This window comes from Hippopotamus amphibius, chromosome 1, assembly GCF_030028045.1.
Source record: "Hippopotamus amphibius kiboko isolate mHipAmp2 chromosome 1, mHipAmp2.hap2, whole genome shotgun sequence".
Classification (NCBI taxonomy): Eukaryota; Metazoa; Chordata; class Mammalia; order Artiodactyla; family Hippopotamidae; genus Hippopotamus; species Hippopotamus amphibius.
The window spans coordinates 32,123,673-32,141,855 of NC_080186.1; the positions used below are offsets into that span (position 1 = coordinate 32,123,673).

At 38.2% G+C, this 18,183-nt stretch overlaps 1 protein-coding gene across 1 annotated transcript in view; it reads left to right on the plus strand.

Moving 5' to 3' along the window:
- The first annotated feature begins 842 nt into the window (after positions 1-842).
- Positions 843-18,183, plus strand: part of RLF (RLF zinc finger) — an 88,958-nt gene continuing 71,617 nt past the window's right edge. The window contains exon 1 of the mRNA XM_057706701.1: positions 843-1,095. Within this exon, the coding sequence (XP_057562684.1) occupies positions 859-1,095 (237 nt within the window). The 5' untranslated portion in view covers positions 843-858. The remainder of the gene's footprint in view (positions 1,096-18,183) is intronic.

The following is an 18,183-nucleotide window of genomic DNA, read 5'->3' on the forward strand; positions in this document are numbered from 1 at the left end:
TGGTGATCTACTAAATTCTTTATTTCTCTATTGGATTGTTTGCTCTTTTCCTTTTTATTTTGGGAAATTTTGGGATAGTAATCCTTTGATGGTTATGTACATGGTGAATATTGTGTCGTCTTTGGCTTGTCGTTGTGTGCCATCTTTTAAAAGTTCTGTTATTACAGAATTAACATTTTAATGCAGTAAATCTAACAATATTTTGCCTTATGGTTTGTGCTTTTTCGATCTTAAGAAATTCTTCTCTTTTTTGATATCATAAAGATACTTATGTTTTCTTTACTCCATCCAGCATTTAATTTTTGGATATGATTTGAGGTAAAAATTCAATTTAATTTTTTCCCTTTTGGAAAAAAATGTTCCAGCGCCATTTATTGAAAAGTTCATCCTTTACCTACTGACTCGTAATGCCCTCTCCGTTATAAACCACGTTTCCATGGGCTAGTCTTCATTTCGGCCTCACAACGTCCACAACCTTGCTTATTTTTCTTCTACTGGGGATGCTTTCCTTAAGGCTCTTCTCAGGGCTACATCTCTCTCATTCTTCACCTCGCAGCTCAAATGTTATTCCCTCATAACTAGATTATTTCTACAAGTATTTCCGTCTCGCCGACCCCATAACTCCAAAAGGTCTGGAAGGACTGCTGTGGGCAGGAACCCCTGGACAGTTGTTGCCAGGGTGTTGCCAGGGCTGCGTCTGGGAGGCCGCGGAGGGGAGGAGCATCCCGAGTTCCAGTGACGCAATCCAGCGGGCGCCAGCGTCGCGGCGGCGTGCGTCACCACGCGCGGTCGGCCGGGGGCGGGGCCAGGTCTGAGTCACGTGGTTCGGTTGCCTACGCGCTGCTGGGCCGTGGGAAGATGGCGGACGGAAAGGGAGACGCCGCCGCCGCCGCCGGGGCTGGGGCTGAGGCTCCGGCGAGAGCCGGAGCCGGAGACGGAACCGAGACTGAGTCCATGGCTCGGGGTCATAGCCCCGCATCTCCGGCGCCGGGAGCCTCGGGACTGCGACCGTGTCTGTGGCAGCTGGAGACAGAGCTGAGGGAGCAGGAGGTGTCGGAGGTCTCATCTTTGAACTACTGCCGGAGCTTCTGCCAGGTGAGGGGCGGACTGGCTGGCTGAGGACGGCGGGGCGGGGAGGCCAGGGGAAGAGGCCCCGGATCCGTTTCTGCAGCCGGGGCCGTACTGAAAGGCGCCACCTCCGTGCCTTGCCGCGCCCCCGGGCCGGGAAGGCCCATTTCGGAAGCCCGACCGCTGGCCCCCCTGCGCCGCTGCCCGACTTTGGCCACCGCCAGGGCTGGTTGCGCTGGGTCAGACTAAGAGCCGGGAGGGAGCCGAAGGCTCCCTGCAAGGGCTGTGCCCTGTCGTCGTTGCCTGTCCTCCGGCCGGGTGGTTGAAGCGCCATTGCCTCCGGAGGGATTGAGTGCTCGTTCTTGCCAGGAGTTGCTTTTTCGAGTAGAGTGCAGATCTCCAAATTGGAAAACCTGGGTTTTCCTACATAATCCGGAGATATGTGTTAGGGCCAGAGACTTATGTTTGGAGTCAACGTCTTCTGGGCCCCCAAAAAGTATGACAGTTGGCCTTGAAAGGCGTCTAGGGCTTTCTGCTTAGGGATTGTGGAGCTGGTTGGTTGTTTGGTTTTTGCTGCCCTGTGGCGGGGGGTGGGGGTGGGGGGTGCGGGCATAAAAGCTGTTCTTTAGCCTCTTCTATATTCCTTTGAGAATTGTGTTGTCAGAACTGAGGTTCGTAATCCTTGTAGTGGTTATTAGGTTCTTAGAGTAAAAGAGGATTGGGAAAGATGTGGAGTGTGGTCTCTTTTGGCAGTTCTGTGACCATTTTTGTGCCATAGTAGGTGCTAACCTATGATTACATATTTCTTGGTATGCTTAGTTTCGTTTCCATGATCACGCCGAGATTTTTCTTTATAAATTTAAAGATGTGCCATTATTATTTCTGCATCTGCTTGTTTGTACTAATCAGACTTTGGAGCCGCCCCTCTGCTTCTCACCTGGTGCACCTTAGAGACTGCAAAACAATCGTAGTATGTTGGCATTTGGGCTGCTAATGAGTAGTTGAGTGTGCTGAATAAATCGCAGTGTGCCAAAGTTATGATTTTGAGGAACAATTTGCTCTGTTGGTCCGGAGGAGAATCAAAAATTGACTTGATTGATTGCTTTTCTCCTTGCTCTCTGCTGAGCCCGAAGCCCTTCATCTCTGAATGGATTTTGTCCTTGCTGATCTTTTCCATACATTGTATCCCGAACTTCAGTTTTTATGTCTACAACCTGCACCCTTTCCGTGAACTATGAAGCGTTAAGGTGTTCTTTGCTTCTTCACTAGCGATGAACATTCTTAGTACACATATTTTGTGTAAAAACTTTTACTGACTCCATAGGATGGTGCCAAACCCTACCAAGTGCTGAGGAAACATGAATAAGACAGCACTTACCCTTGATGAGCTTACAGTTGGGAGGTGGTAGTAGAAATAACAGTATTGCCAGTGCAGTTTTAGTAATGATGGAAGAGGAGGCGTTGTAGAAACACTGGGAGAGACCAGTTTAGATGGGGTGGCCTGGGAAACTCTGTGGCTGAGGGGATGAAAATGAGTCTTGGAAGATCGGGGAAGGGGATGGCATTCCAGTGTCAGAGGTGGAGATGAGAAGGAAAACAATGCTTTGGGAGAAGAGGGAGCTGATTGGACCAGGATTAGTGAGGAGGAGAGCAGAACTGTTGGTTTTGGGTAAGCTTTCTAAATTTGTGTTGTCTTCCTAGGAGTATAGCAAGAATGGATATAACCAATCAAATTGAAGCTTGTCAGAGGATGATATATGTATTTATAATATATATATCAGCTCTGATTTTATTTTTTTTTAATAAATAAATGAATTTATTATTTATTGGCTGCATCGGGTCTTCGTTGCTATGCACAGGCTTTCTCTGAGTCAGGCGGTGGCTATTCAGTTGCGTTGCATGGCCTTCTCATTGTGGTGGCTTCTCTTGTTTGGAGCATAGGCTCTAGGCACATAGGCTTCAGTAGTTGTGGCACACAGGCTTGGTTGCCTGTGTTGCCTTGTTTTGTGGGATCTTCCCGGAGCAGGGATCGAACCTGTGTCGCCTGCATTGGCAGGCGGATTCTCATCCACTGCGCCACCTAGGAAGTCCCTGTAATTTGTCTTTTTTATGAAGTTTCTTTTTTTTTTTTGGTCTGAAATTTTCCCAAAACACATTTTTTGCACTAATAAAGTAAAAGGAGTATCTATGACGGTATGTTGTAATAGAAAGCACATTCGATTGGGAGTCAGTTGGGTCTTAATTGTGACTCTACCACTTACTAGCTAATAACCTTAGGCAAACTATGACCATGAGATTGTGTTTTGTTTTCTGACCTTTATCTTCTTGTAGTGCTTTATATGAACAATAGAACAGAAAGTTTATATTCAACTCTTCACAGTATTTGTTCACAATATTTTTGTCACATTTTTCCCACAGCCCAGGTAAAATCAATAGGGTGTCCTTTCTTACTAGATACAGAAAAAATTTTTTTTAATGTTATGATGAAGTAGGAATAATTTCACTATCCAAATTTGGTTGAATAGCTTTTGGTTTCACATTTGAAAGGCAGAATAAGATTTATTCATCTACTGATTGTGTGTGTGTGCCTGATATTGCACCAAGTGCCGGAGATAGGAGCTTCCCGTGCAGGAGCACCTAATGAATGTGTAAAGAGAGGTAGTGGTATTACATTATCTTAAAGGCCTGACCTGTCCTCTCTGGGATGCTAAACTGCCACAAAAGTATTTTCATCATGTGTTTAGTGTAGAGGTATTGTCCTAAGGGTTTAGATTGTGCCAAGTAGAGCCCTCCTGCAACAGGCTGGGACCATATTCTCTCCAGCTCTTGCAGCACTTAAAAGAAATGGCTCTGTCTTTGGAATTGCACCAAATCAAGAAATAAACTAGCATATGAAAGGATAGAGAAGCTTGTTTCATTCTGGGCATGTTTTCAATTTTCAGGAGTTTGTGAAGATGATCAAAATGAAACTTCAGAAGTAATAGTTACTAAGAAAATGATATTTAGATGAAGTTGTAGTCAGTGAAAATTTGTACTCAGTGACTGTGGGATGTGGGTTTTTGTTGTTTTTTTTTTTTTCCCCTCTCCCTCAATTCCTTTTCTGAAAACATTGTCTGCCAGACAGACAGTGTGGATAAGATTAACTCCAGAAAACAGTCTTTCTTTGTTTTGCTGAAAAATTGATGGTATCCTCTCAGGTTTTTGCTATATTTTGGGAACCCAGATTCCTGAAGTTTCCCAACTGGTTGTTGTATTTGTAACATAAATTTTGAACACTTTTAGAGTAGACTTCATTAACAAACTTGGAATTATACTTTGCGAATATCAAGCAGAATAGTTTTACGAGTAAACCTTATTTATGACACACTTTTAGTTCTGGACTAACAGTGACTTTGTAGATTTTTAAATGTTAAAATAGGTCAGTACTGAATATATTTCATTTTTCCCTAGATTAGTGATTGAGTTCAAAGGGCCTAAGTCAGATAGGCATACTGGCTTTACCATTTAAACTAGCTGTGTGACCTTGGGGCATGTTATTTTCTTTAAACCTTAGTTTTCTCATTTGCAAATGGAATAATAACGGTACTTATTGTTCTCCATGTAAATACATTGTTGTGTGGACTAAATAAAACGATCTCTGTAAAAAGCAATGGCCTCAGAATTATCTGAGTTATCCAAATTTCTTGGATTAAAAGTCTTAACAGCCTTGCCCCAGCTTACTTTTCAGCTCTTACTTAGCCAATCCCATCACCCCCATTCGAGTGTTACTTATTCAGGAGTACTTTACTTGGAGTCCATGGACCAAAGTGGGATCTCAGTTACTCCTGTGATTAAAAATTTGCGTGTGAATTTCCAGGTGCATTATTTTGGGAAAGATGGTCTTCATTTCCATTCGATTCTTCAAGATCCAAGACACATGTGAGGCTTTCAGTAAATCTTTCCCAGGCGACTGGTCTACAAAAGGATGGTATTACTACTTTAACAAGAGCTCAGCTCATTAAGCATTTTTATGTCTCTCCCTTTCATTGTGCTGTTCCATCCTTTTCTCTCATTTTCTGCATGGCAAGTTTTCCTTCTCTAGGGCCCAGTGCAAATGTCACCTTGTCTATGAAGCTCTCTTTGATTTTACTAGGTAGATTTCCTCTTATTTGTTTGTATTCTTTTGACACTTTGCACATGCCCATGGTTTTAACTCTTTTTCTTGCTGTCACTTTTAGTTCAGGCTTCATAATGTCCTATTGCAGCAACTCTTCACTCATCTTCCTTGCTTTCTGCCTGGCCTTATCTACAACACATTTTGGTGTTCCTTCTAAATTATGATCTTGTTAGTTACTTTATTCCCTAAAATTCTTCAATGGTTTTTTGCCCCAAAGGCAAGATAAAATTCACACTTATCAGCCTGACATGCAAGCCTTTTAGGATCTGGACTTGCTCCACCCCTTACACCCAACTTTTTTGTTGTTGTTGTTTGCCTTCACCCCAGTGTTCATCTCTCAGTCAGCTTGATTAACCTCAGGGTCCTCCCTTCCTCATCTGCTTATGTATCCTTTAAGATCTGACTCAGATAATAAGTTTTTTAGAGGATTTTCTGATTTTAGCAGACAGAATGAGGTGATTTTTTCACTTAGAATATGTACTCCAATAGCATCTTGTACATCAGCATGGTACCTGAATGTTTTTTTTTTTACCATGTTTATCTCTTGTATTGACTGGTAAGCCAACAAATCTTTGTTGTATACTTAGTACCTAGCAGTTAATACAATGCCTGGCCCACAAAACTAATTTGTTGAATGAATTATATTGTAGGAACTTCATAATATACTCAAGATGAGTACTTCAAAAGGAACACCTAATGTAAAATCTAGTATGTTAAAAGGCAGTTTTACCATAAGAAATTACTGTAAAGGAACAGCATAGGAGATTTTGGTCATTTCTTAGAGACATTACTTGTCAACTTAGCTTACGTTCATATAATAAGATATACATTTACACGTGTGGGATGAGGGCTAATGTTGATGGAAGGAGAAAATAGGAGGCATTATGGATTATTGAGGAAGAATTGACCAGTTTAATAGAACAACAGTTTGAAGATGTTGAGAGAGGGGGGTCAGTCTTCCTAACTTCTTGAGGTTGGTGGCCATGAACACTCTTGCGCATTACCTCTTTCATTTACTTTCACCTCTTTCAGTTACTTATTTTAAAGGGTTTTTATTAAATGCATTAGCTTTTCTTCTTGTGTTGCCTTCTCTTGGGAGATGTCTAAATAGGAACTAGATGACAGTTAGTTATCATAGCAAAAGCTAGCTTTTCAGTGTGTGTAACCAAAACATTATTATTACAAATGAGACCTGTGAAGCAGTGGGAACTGCGGGTGCTGTCGTTTTTACTGTAGTGCCACCCACTCTTGCACTGTGGCCCCTCGTGACTTCTGTGTCTACCTGTGGATCATGCTTCTCTGAGCAATGTTAGTGAAAAAAGATCTAAGTAGAAAACACCACTTATTTCAAGACTGTAAAGGCATTGGCAAACTAAAATGTGCTTTGTTTTCATTCAGTTTGAGACACCTGTCATCTCTCCTTGACTATCTTATGTAAAACAGCACTTCCCCATCTTCTTTTGACTCCTTAACACTGCTTTATATTTCTTTTAATCACTGACTACTGTCTGAATGTCTACTTGTCTGTATACCCATTTGGAATGTAAGCATCATGAGGGTGTTTATTGTTCTGTTTATCCAGTGCCTAGACTAGTCCTGGCACTTAATGGCTACTCAGTCAGTATTTGTTGATCTTTTATCTCCTTCCTTCCATAAATCCTTGACTAGACTTCTTGAGAGTAACAAGCAAGTCTTAACCTATCTTTATCAAGAAATAGGAGCTTTTTAATCAAGAAGTCTGTGCTGCTTCCTGGTAGGGATCAGGTCTTATTGTTCTTTGTATCTTAATTAACTAGGAGTAGAACCTCCTTTTAATTTTATTTATATTTTCCAAGAACTTCCCCTGGTTGCTTATATTCCACAGACATTTAAAGTAGTGAATTTTTCAGCAAGGTTTGCTTAGCCAGATTGAAGCATTTATTTCGGATATGATTGACACCATACTTGAAAACCCGAACATAGATTGCAAGATGGTATAAAAAATAGATTCCTAAAACTTTCATTGCTGACATAAGCCACATAGAAACCATACGAAAAAATAGAGGGATATTTAATTTATTGAGCATCTTTGTGTACCAGGCACTTGGGTAGGTGGTGGTATTTTCCTTTTGCAGATAGAAAACTGAGACCCAGGGAAATTACGTAACTTTCCCAGGATCACAGGACTGTGGTGAAGTCTGACTCCAGAGTCAGTGCTGTTTTTTTTACATCAGCATTTCCTGAATTATGTTTTGTTCCATGAATTATATGTATTCATAAGCACTTCTTGAAATAAGGATTATCTGTTCATATAAGTTGGAATAATGTAGGGATAAAAGTTGTTTTTAACAGAAGACACATTGTGACTCTCCTAGAGAGGCATTTAAATGTACAACATGTGCCAAAATTAGGGTGTCTGAAACATTTAAGGTTTGGGAGATTGGGATTGACACATATACACTATTGATAACTATGTGTAAAATAGATACCTAATGAGAACATACTGTATAGCACAGGACTCTACTTAATGCACTGTGGTGACCTAAATGGGAAGGAAATCCAAAAAAAGAGGGGATAGATTATATGTATAGCTGATTCATTTTGCTCCACAGTAGAAACTAACACAACATTATAAAGCAGCTATACTCCAATAAAAATTAATTTAAAATAAGTAAATAAAACATTTAACATTTTGCCATGTTCTAAACCTTATATCAGCCCCTAAATCACATGCTTTACTTTCATTGTAGTGGAGCAAATAACTCTGGTGAAGAGTTGATTTTCCTTTATGTTCCTGTACACCACTGAGTTTTGATTTCCTGGTTTCAGCCTGAACATGACTGTGAGCTTTTAATAGAAAAATTTCCCTCTAAAGTCTTTTTTGCAGGTTTTAGATTATACTTATTGTCCCAAATGAAAAATATTTTAATGTATTACAACTTTTTGGAAGTTGAGAATGAATTATATTTCAGATATATTTTCAGTTCAGGTTTATTCATCTAGGTTTACCTATATTTCTGCAACATAGCAAGCTTGGGGACTACTAATGTGTTTGTCTGTTTCTCTTTGCTTTTGTGCTATGCCTGATTTCTCTAATGTGTTTTACTGAGGACTTTTCTTGTCGTTTTGGAGGGGATCTAGTAGCTTATTGTGCTGACATTTGATTTCATATTATTTTTACTCCCAAAGAAATAACCTGAGTGTGTCACATTAGCCAGCACAGTAATGCTTTTCTTTCTTTTTCTTTTTTTTTTTTTTGAAGATTTCTTTATTTATTTGGTTGCAGTGGGTCTGAGTTACAGTAGGCAGGCTCCTTAGTTGCGGCAGGTGGGCTCCTTAGTTGCGGCATGCATGTGGGATCTAGTTCCCTGAGCAGGGATCGAACTACAAGGGAAGTCCCAGTAATGCCCTCTAATATGGACACTTAAAAGAATTATTACCAGATATGATAGAATGAATGACTTAGCTTGGGAATTGTATTTTTATGATATATGGTTGTATAAAATTGGCATATTTTGATCTGTGATTTAATTTTCTTTTTTCATATATATGTTTAAAATATATAAGGTATCTTAAAGTAATAAAACTGAATGTATGTTTTCTGATTTTTGTGACTCCAAACTGATACATGCCCATTCTAGAAGCTTAAGACAAGATGTATAAATGCATAAAGCAGAAAGTGAACATAGTGTGTAGTCTCACTGTTAATAACTTGGTGTATTATCCTGATTTTTGGAAAAGTACATATAGTTTATGTGTATATATAAATATTAAAAATTTTAATTGCCCAAGCAACTCATGAACGCATTCTAACTGTAAAATATCAGAATAATGTAAAAGAAGAGAAAGTAAAGATGAAAACTATTGCACACTCTCTATACTTAAGTACTGTGTTTTCTTAGGTTAACAGTTTGGGAATGTATACTTAACAGAATTTTTCTATATGATATGTACTATTTTTAGAAAAATAGTGTCAAATTTATATACTAAAACTTGCTTATTTCACTTAATGTATTGTAGATATCTTCATGTGGAACACACATTAACTATGTTAAAAAATATAACTGCATAGTATTTCATTGAAAACTGCATTGATTTTAAACTGTGCAGGTAGCAAAACCTTCAACACAATTTTTTTTTTTTAACTATAAAAGCAATGCTTAAGGCAGAATATATAAAGCTACAGAAAGGTTTAAGGGAAAAGTAAAAGCCCTTTTTTGCCTTCAGTTCTGCCAGTCACTCCCCAGAGGAGTTAACAGTGTCTTGTGCATTCTTAAAAATTAAAATATACAGTCTTTTGCAGTTTACATTTTAATTTAATATATTGGGAACAACTTTCTGTATCAGTACATGTTGGACATTACCATAATTAAATAATTCGTATTCTCTTCTGTTGTTATCACAGATAATGTTGAAGTGAACAGCCTTAAACATTAAGCATTAGTTACTTATATCTATAGCATAAATTCCTGGAATTGACATTACACTACTGAACTAAAGACAATGTTTTTTTAAAATTTTGATAGATACTGGCTTAGGAAAAGTTGAATATGTACTTATATACTTTCACCAATAGTGTTATGGAGTCCCTGTTTCACTGTATCCTTGCCAACCTTGGTATTACTAAACTTTTTAATATTTGCCCATCTGATAGTGGCAGATAATTACTATCACACTATTAATTTGCATTTTAACAGCATTTGTGTATTTTTTCTTTTTTAAAAAAATATTTTTCTTTCTTTCTTTATTTTGGCTGTGTCCGCTCTTAGTCGTGGCATGTGGAATCTTCTTTGTGGCACATGGGATCTTTAGTTGCAGCACACAGACTTCTTAGTTGCAGCATGTATGCAGGATCTAGTTCCCTAACCAGGGATTGAACCCGGGCCCTCTGCATTGGGAGTGTGGAGTCTTACCCACTGGACCACCAAGGAAGTGCCTGTTATTTTTTTCATGTGTATTAGATATTTACTTTTTTTTTTCCTGTGAGGTTTGTCTTTACTTTTTTAGCATACTTCTGTTTTAAAATGTTATTAGTTAAAAGTCATTAAAATTTGATTGTGTCTGATCACTCATTGTGACCTTGTAATCTTAAGATTCCATGCTGCTTTGAGGTTCTCAAGAAGCAGAACATACTATAGTTAGTTGCAGCCTAACCTGAGCCTGTCGAAATATATGATACAATTTAGTGATTAATTGTTGCTTTGAGAGATTTGTCGGTGTACTCATTTCCAACAGACTTTTATTGATCATTATTACTTTGGGGAGATTTGGTAATCTTTAGGAAGACTAAGTCATAGCTGAATAAATGGAAAGACCCTAGTGCTTTCCATTAGCTAACTTTTCCTTACGTTGTCATCTTTCTATGTTTTCAAATAAAGTGTCACTGAATGGATGTATTACCTTGGGCCAAATCAGTTTGCTATGGGGCCTCAAATTGCTACTTAAAAGAGATGACCTTTTAGGTGTGATTCTCCTCCCAAATTATGTAATTCTACTGGGAAACATTTGCTAAGGATTATTTTCTAAGTCACCTCAAACATTTGCCTTTGTGCATCCTTATTGAAATAAATGAATATTAAATGTTTTATTTATGCAGTACCAGTATACAAATTACAAAAGTATAAAAGGGATGAGACTTTTAAAATTAATTTAAAAGAAAGTTTCAGTATTATATTTCTGCCCCTTGGTGGGTTATCATTTACCCCTCTAGGGTAAATAGCCATCCCAGTGGAAACTACGCTCCTGAATTGAGCTGAAATTATTTGTTTACATTAGTTGTTATGCTCACTTTCCTTATTTGGCTCTTTCCTTCATGGTGGAATCTTGATTTTGGTGTTTAAACGACTTGGTAAATGAAAATGTTAAACCTTGAGCAAATTATCCCATGAAGTTCTAACAGTGTATGTGGGTAAAACGTCATGTTTGGTTAGTCTAATTGTTTTATTGTCTTATGAAATGGAGAACATATACAATAGAAAGTACATTTGAAGTTAAGATGCTTCACTTTAAATCCTCATTCTGACACTCTTGTGACCTTAAATCTTGGCGTGGGTCTATATTCTTGTCTATAAAATTGGGGGTAATAGAAAACTACCCCGTAGATGGTTGTGAAGATCAAGTGGGACAGAATTACACTGCCCTTAGCATAGCTTTTGGTAGCCGCAGATAGGTACCCAGTGTGTCAGTTTCTTTATTTCTTTCTGTACTGAATATTGTTTTCAAGAAGTGTGGTTTTCCTCCATTTTCCGTCAGTGTGCAGCTCACTGAAAGAAAGGAGTTTCCTAAGTGCCTTCAGAGCATTTGCTAGCATAGTTTTAGATTTAGAGAGCCCGTGATGAGTTTTGTAGACTGGAGGTGTACTTTACAGTGAATTTCTATTACATTGAAGCAATATGGATGCCTTTTGGGGTTGATAGTAGGTATAATGGGTTTGACCTGTTGCAACTAATAGATCATTCTATATGAAATATTTTTTATTCATTTGGCTGTTGGCTTTAACTTGATTTATTGTTTGGCATTTAAGTTATGTGTTTCAGTTCATTGAAATGTGCGTATATCAAAAGTGATTTGAATTTGTAACACGTTGGATTTGAGTTCTTGGGGAAAAGTTGGCCATTTTTCATAAAATTGTAGAATCTTATGTATGGGGGAAGAACTCTGAAAGGTTATCTACTCTATTCCCTTTCCAGCTTAAAACTCGTAAGTTGGAAACTCCCTCTCAGTTGAGGATGTTAGCCGACGATCAGAATAATTATATCACTATTTTGTGATATTATAATAATTACAAAATGCCTGTTATGTGCCACTCGGGATTCTGGTCTATAGTGAGCTTATTATCTAGTGGAGAAGATAAATATTGAGCAATTTTTCCTATTACAGTTGCTTATTGGTACAATAGAGCAGTAGTCAGCGTTTGATGGTTGTATTTATTTATCCTCCTTCCAACTAGTTTGTCTTTAGGTAACAGGAACATAAGTAAAACAGTTCCTTTGCCTAACTATGGCATAATAATTTTGAGGTCTAATAAATGGTTTTGAGTAAGCAACATTATTGCTCTTTCCAGTTGGTATAAATTATAAAGAAATGATCTCCCATGCCACTTTTCTATAATCAGCTTCACTGGTGTTAGTTGCCAAACTGAAAATTTGAAGCAAGTGTGTGATTAAGAAAGGAAGACCCTACTAATTTAAGGGAGAGCAGGAGTGCCAGGAATCCATCTTGGACTGGATGAGAGCTTTTATATTTTAGATTTGGAAATAACAGAAAATAAGTACCCCTTGAATATCCCAGAGCCATAAAACATTTGAGCCCAGGAGATTATTACAAAGAATTAGAAAGCTTTTGTTTATGTACATAAAGCATGCGTACCAAGTTGTATTTACTGGGGTTATTTGGCGATAGAGAATAGGAGTAGAATTTGATGGAACACAGGTGTGATCTTTCACTTCTTTATTGCATACAAAATTTTAAAGTGGTAGGATTATGTGTGAATTTCCCTTTTTTGCTGTATTGCAGTATTTTTTTAAAGAACTTTTATTGAGATACAGTTAAGAGACAATAAACAGCATATATTTAGAGTGTACAATTTGGTATCCCAATCTCCCAATTCATCCCCCCTCAACCCTCTGCACCTTCCCCACTTGGTGTCCATGTGTTTGTTCTCTTACATCTGTGTCTATTTCTGCCTTGCATTTCCTCTTTCGTAGTTGTTAGCATTTGCCTTATGTATTGAGGTGCTCCTATATTGGGTGCATATATATTTATCATTGTTATCTTCTCTTTTTGGGTGGATCCCTTGATCTTTATGTAATGTCCTTTCTTGTCTCTTGTACCATTTTTTATTTTAAAGTCTATTTTATCTGATATGACTGTTGCTACTCCAGCTTTCTTTTGATTTGCATTTGCATGGAATATCTTTTTCCATCCCCTCACTTTCCATCTGTATGTGTCCCTAGGTCTGAAGTGGGTCTCTCATAGACAGCATATATATGGGTCTTGTTTTTGTATCCATTCAGCCAGTCTGTGTCTTTTGGTTGGTGCATTTAGTCCATTTACATTCAAGGTCATTATTGATATGTATGTTCCTATTACCATTTTCTTAATTGTTTTGTTGTTGTTTCTGTAGGTCCTTTTCTTCTCTTATGTTTCCTGCTTAGAGAAGTTCCTTTAGCATTTGTTGTAGGGCTGGTTTGGTGGTGCTGAATTCTCTTAGCTGTTGCTTGTCTGTAAAGCTTTTGATTTCTCCGTCGAATCTGAATGAGATCCTTGCTGGGTAGAGTATTCTTGGTTGTAGGTTCTTCCCTTTCATCACTTGAAATATATCATGCCACTCCCTTCTGGCTTGCAGAGTTTCTGCTGAGAAATCAGCTGTTACCCTTATGGGAGTTCCCTTGTATGTTATTTGTCGTTTTTCCCTTGTTGCTTTTAATAACTTTTCTCTGTCTTTAATTTTTCTCAATTTGACTACCATATGTCTTGGCATGTTTCTGCTTGGGTTTATCCTGCCTGGGACTCTCTGTGCTTCCTGGACATAGGTAGCTATTTCCTTTCCCATGTTAGGGAAGTTTTCAACTATAATCTCTTCCAGTATTTTCTCAGGTCCTTTCTCTCTCTCTTCTCCTTCTGGAACCCCTATAATGTGAATGTTGGTGCATTTAACATTGTCCCAGAGGTCTCTTAGGCTGTCTTCAGTTCTTTTCATTCTTTTTTCCTTATTCTTTTCCGCATCTGTGATGATCACCATTCTGTCTTCCAGGTCACTTATTCGCCCTTCTGCCTCAGTTAATCTGCTGTTGGTTCCTTCTAGTGTATTTTTCATCGCAGTTATTGTGTTGCATATCTCTGTTTGTTTGCTCTTTAATTCTTCTAGGTCTTTGGTAAACTTTTCGATCTTTGCATCCAGTCTTTTTTCAAAGTCCTGCATCATCTTCACCATCATTATTCTGAATTCTTTTTCTGGAAGGGTGCTTATCTCCTCTTCATTTAGTTGTTTTCCTGGGGTTTTATCCTGTCCCTTCATCTGGTACAAAGTCCTCTGCTTTTTCATTTTCTCTATCTTTCTGTGGCTGTGGTTTTCAGTTCCACAAGAGGAAATACTGCTGATAGTGCTTGATACTGCTGTCTGCCCTCTTGTGGAGGAAGCTATCTAGGAGGCTCATGTGTGCTTACTGATGGGAGGGACTGATGGTGGGTAGGGCTGAGTGGGCGGAGCTCAGTAAGACTTTAATCCAATTCGGTGGGCAGAGCTCAGTAAAACTTGAATCTACTTGTCTGCTAATGGGTGGGGCTGTGTTCCCACCTTGTTGGTTGTTTGGCCTTAGGCTACTTAGCACTGGAGCTTACTGGCTCTTTGGTGGGGCTAATGGTGGACTCTGGGAGGGTTCATGCCAATCAGCACTTCCCAGAATCCCTGCTGCCAGTGTCCCTGTCTCCTCCAATGAGCCACAGCTGCCCCCCCACCTCTTCAGGCAACCCTCCACCACCAGCAGGTAGGTCTGGTTCAGTCTCCTATGGGGTCACTGCTCCTTCGCCCCTGGGTCCTGGTGAGCAGACTTTTTTGTATGCCCTCCAAGAGTGGAGCCTCTGTTTCCCCCAGTCCTGTGGAGGTCCTGTAATCAAATCCTGCTGGCTTCCAAAGTCTAGTTCTCTGGGGATTCCTCCTCCTGTTGCTGGACTCCCAGGTTGGGAAGCCTGACATGAGGGGCTCAGAACCCTCACTTTAGTGGGTGAATTTCTGCAGTATAACTGTTCTCCAGTTTGTGAGTCACCCACCCAGCATTTATGGGATTTGATTTTAACGCGATTGCACCCCTTCTATCATCTCATTGTGGCTTCTCCTTTGTCTCTGGATGTGGGGTGTCTTTTTTGGTGAGTTCCAGTGTCTTTCTGTCGATGATTGTTCAACACAACATTTAGTTGTAATTCTGGTGCTCTTGCAAGAGGGAGTGAACAGCACATCTTCCTACTCCACCATCTTAATCCTATCTCCTGTATTGCAGTATTTTTTCAAATAAAATGTAAACAGGCAAAATGTAGTGCTATATGTATCAATATGAAAGGATATCCAAGATCTGTTTTTAAAAAAAGTTAGAAACCTATAGTATCCCATTGTATAAAGCAATGATGTATAGAAGTTTTGAATGACAGTTACTGAAGTGTTATCATTTGTTGCATTTCAATGAAGAATAAGTGGGACATTCACTTTATGTTTCTTGTGTTTTTGTAGGGTTTGTACTTATATGTTATCCTTTTAAATTAATTTTCATTGTATCAACTCTTGTTTCAGTACTTGTCTTTGTTCCTTTCCCTTGTTAGATCCTGTTTCCTGGCCCTCATGTCTTTGTCTTGTTTTACTCCGCTATTTGGGGTGTGAGGAGTTACTCTCCAGTAACTTCCTAAGGAGGTTTCCTGTCTCTTTTGTGTTAGTTAGGCTGGGTATAGGAATCTAAGTTGAAAAGCAGTTTTGTTTAGAACTTTGAAGGGTATGTTACTTTTCAAAAAAAATCAAGTATTTCTAACATACAAGTAATAAAGTGCATATAAAAAGGAACACAACCTAAGAAATAAGATAATTGAAGCTACTTAACTGTGTTATAGGTATCATCTACCTCCCACCATTATCCTGATTTTGGTATTTAATCTTTCTCCTGCATCTCTTTACTTTGTATTTGTGTATTTTAATGTAATGTGTAGTATTATTTCTGATGTTTTCCAACTTTGCTTAAATGATGTGTGTATTCTTCAGAAGCTTTTTCAAGTCAGCATAATGTTCCTAAGATTTATCTAGTATGTATGTATACTTTTGGGTATGTATAGTTTTGATACATTGATCTTTCACTGGTGTGTAATATTTCATTATGTAAATACGTCACAGTTTGTTCCTTTATTGATGGATTTAGAGGCATTACATTAACTGCTGGGGTAGACATCTTTTCCTTTTATGTTTACAAGTGGGTGCAAGAATTTCTTTTAGGGTATATGCTTACAGTGGAATTGCTGGGTTCATATATAGGCCTATCTTCAACTATAATAAATACTGCCAAGTTATTCTCCAAAGTATTTTAGCAGTTTATGCGGTTACCAGTATATGAAAGTTACCATTGCCCTACATTCTTGCCAATACTTGGTATAATCAGACAGTTTAATTTTAGCCATTCTGGTGGATGGACTGTGGTATCTCATGGTTTTAATTTTTTTTCTGTTTTCTTGTGAGGAGTTGTTTCTTTTTGGTTATATTTATTGGTAATCAGAATTCCTCTTTTGTGAATTACCTTTTCCCATTTTTTGCTCATTTTTCATTTGGCTTGTCTTTTTCTTAACTGTTTTTATGAAATTGTATTCTAAACATGAATTCTTTGTTGGTCATTACTTTGGAATTATCTTTTCTTCAGTTTATCTTTCACTTTTTATTTTTATGCACAGAATTTTTACATTTTATTGCAGTAAAAATAGTAACTCTGACAATTAAAATGTAAAATTTATTTAAATTCCTTTTATAATTTTGTGCATCTTGTGGACCATTGTCTTTTTTAAAAAAAACTTTATTGAGGTATAATTGGCATACATTAAACTGCTCATATTTAAAATGAACAGTTTAATAAGCTTTGGCAAATCTGTATACGCATGAAACTGTAATCAAGATAATGAATATATTCATCACTCCTAGAACTTTCTTTCTCCTCCCATTGTATTTCCTCTTTCTTACTTTCCTCCTGTACATAACCTCCCATCCTTACTCAGCTATGCTGCTTTCTCTTTCTATAGATTATATTGCACTTTTAGAATTTTACATAAATAAATCTATACAGTCTCTTTTTGGTTTCTTTTACTCAGTATAATTATTTTGAAATTCTTTTATGTCATATATATTAATAATTAATTTCTTTTATTGCTGAGCATTCATTGTACGGCTTTATCATGATTTATTTGTTCATTCACCTGTTGGTAGATTTGGCTTGTTTCCAGTTTTGGGCTAATATGAACAAAGCTACTATGAACATTCACATATAAGCCTTTGTGTGAACAAATGCTTTCTCTATCTTTTGAGTAAATATCTGGAATGACTGGGTCACATGTCAGGTTTTTCAGAGTAGTTGTATCATTTTACAGTCCTACCAGTCATGTATGAGAGTTCTAGTTTGTCACCTCCTGATCAACACTCGCTGTGGCCAGTCTTTTTAGTTTTAGCCATTCTGAAATTAGCAGCACCTCATTGTGGTTCTCATTTGCATTTCCCTAATGACTTCTGTTGAGTATCTTTTCATGTGCTTATTTACCAACTGTGTATCTTCTTTGGGGATGTATCTTTTCAACTCTTTTGCCCACTTGAAAAAATTGGATTGTTTCTTTTTTTTTTTTTTTAAGCTCTTTATTGGAATATAATTGCTTTACACTCTTGTACCAGTTTTTGAGGTACATCAAAGTGAATCAGCTGTATTTATACATATATCCCCATATTCCCTCCCTCCTGCGACTCCCTCCCACTCTCCCTGTCCTGGCCCTCTAAAGCATCACCTATCATCTTGTTATACAGCAACTTCCCACTAGCTATCTATTTTACATTTGGTAGTGTATCTATGTCTATGCTACTCTCTCACTTCGTCCCAGCTTCCCCTTCATCTCCCACCCCTTACCCCAGCCCCGTGTCCTCAAGTCCGTTCTTTACATCTGCATCTCCACTCTTGCCCTGTCACTGGGTTCATCAGTACCATTTCTTCAGATTCCGTGTATATGAGTTAGCATATGGTATTTGTTTTTCTCTTTCTGGCTTACTTCACTCTGTATGACAGTCTCTAGGTCTATCCACCTCATTACGTGTAGTTCAATTTCATTCCTTTTTATGGCTAATGTTCCATTGTATATATGCACCACACCTTCTTTATCCATTCATCTGTTGATGGGCATTTAGGTTGCTTCCATGTCCTGGCTATTGGAAATAATGTTGCAATGAACATTATGGTGCATGTTTCTTTTGGGGTTAT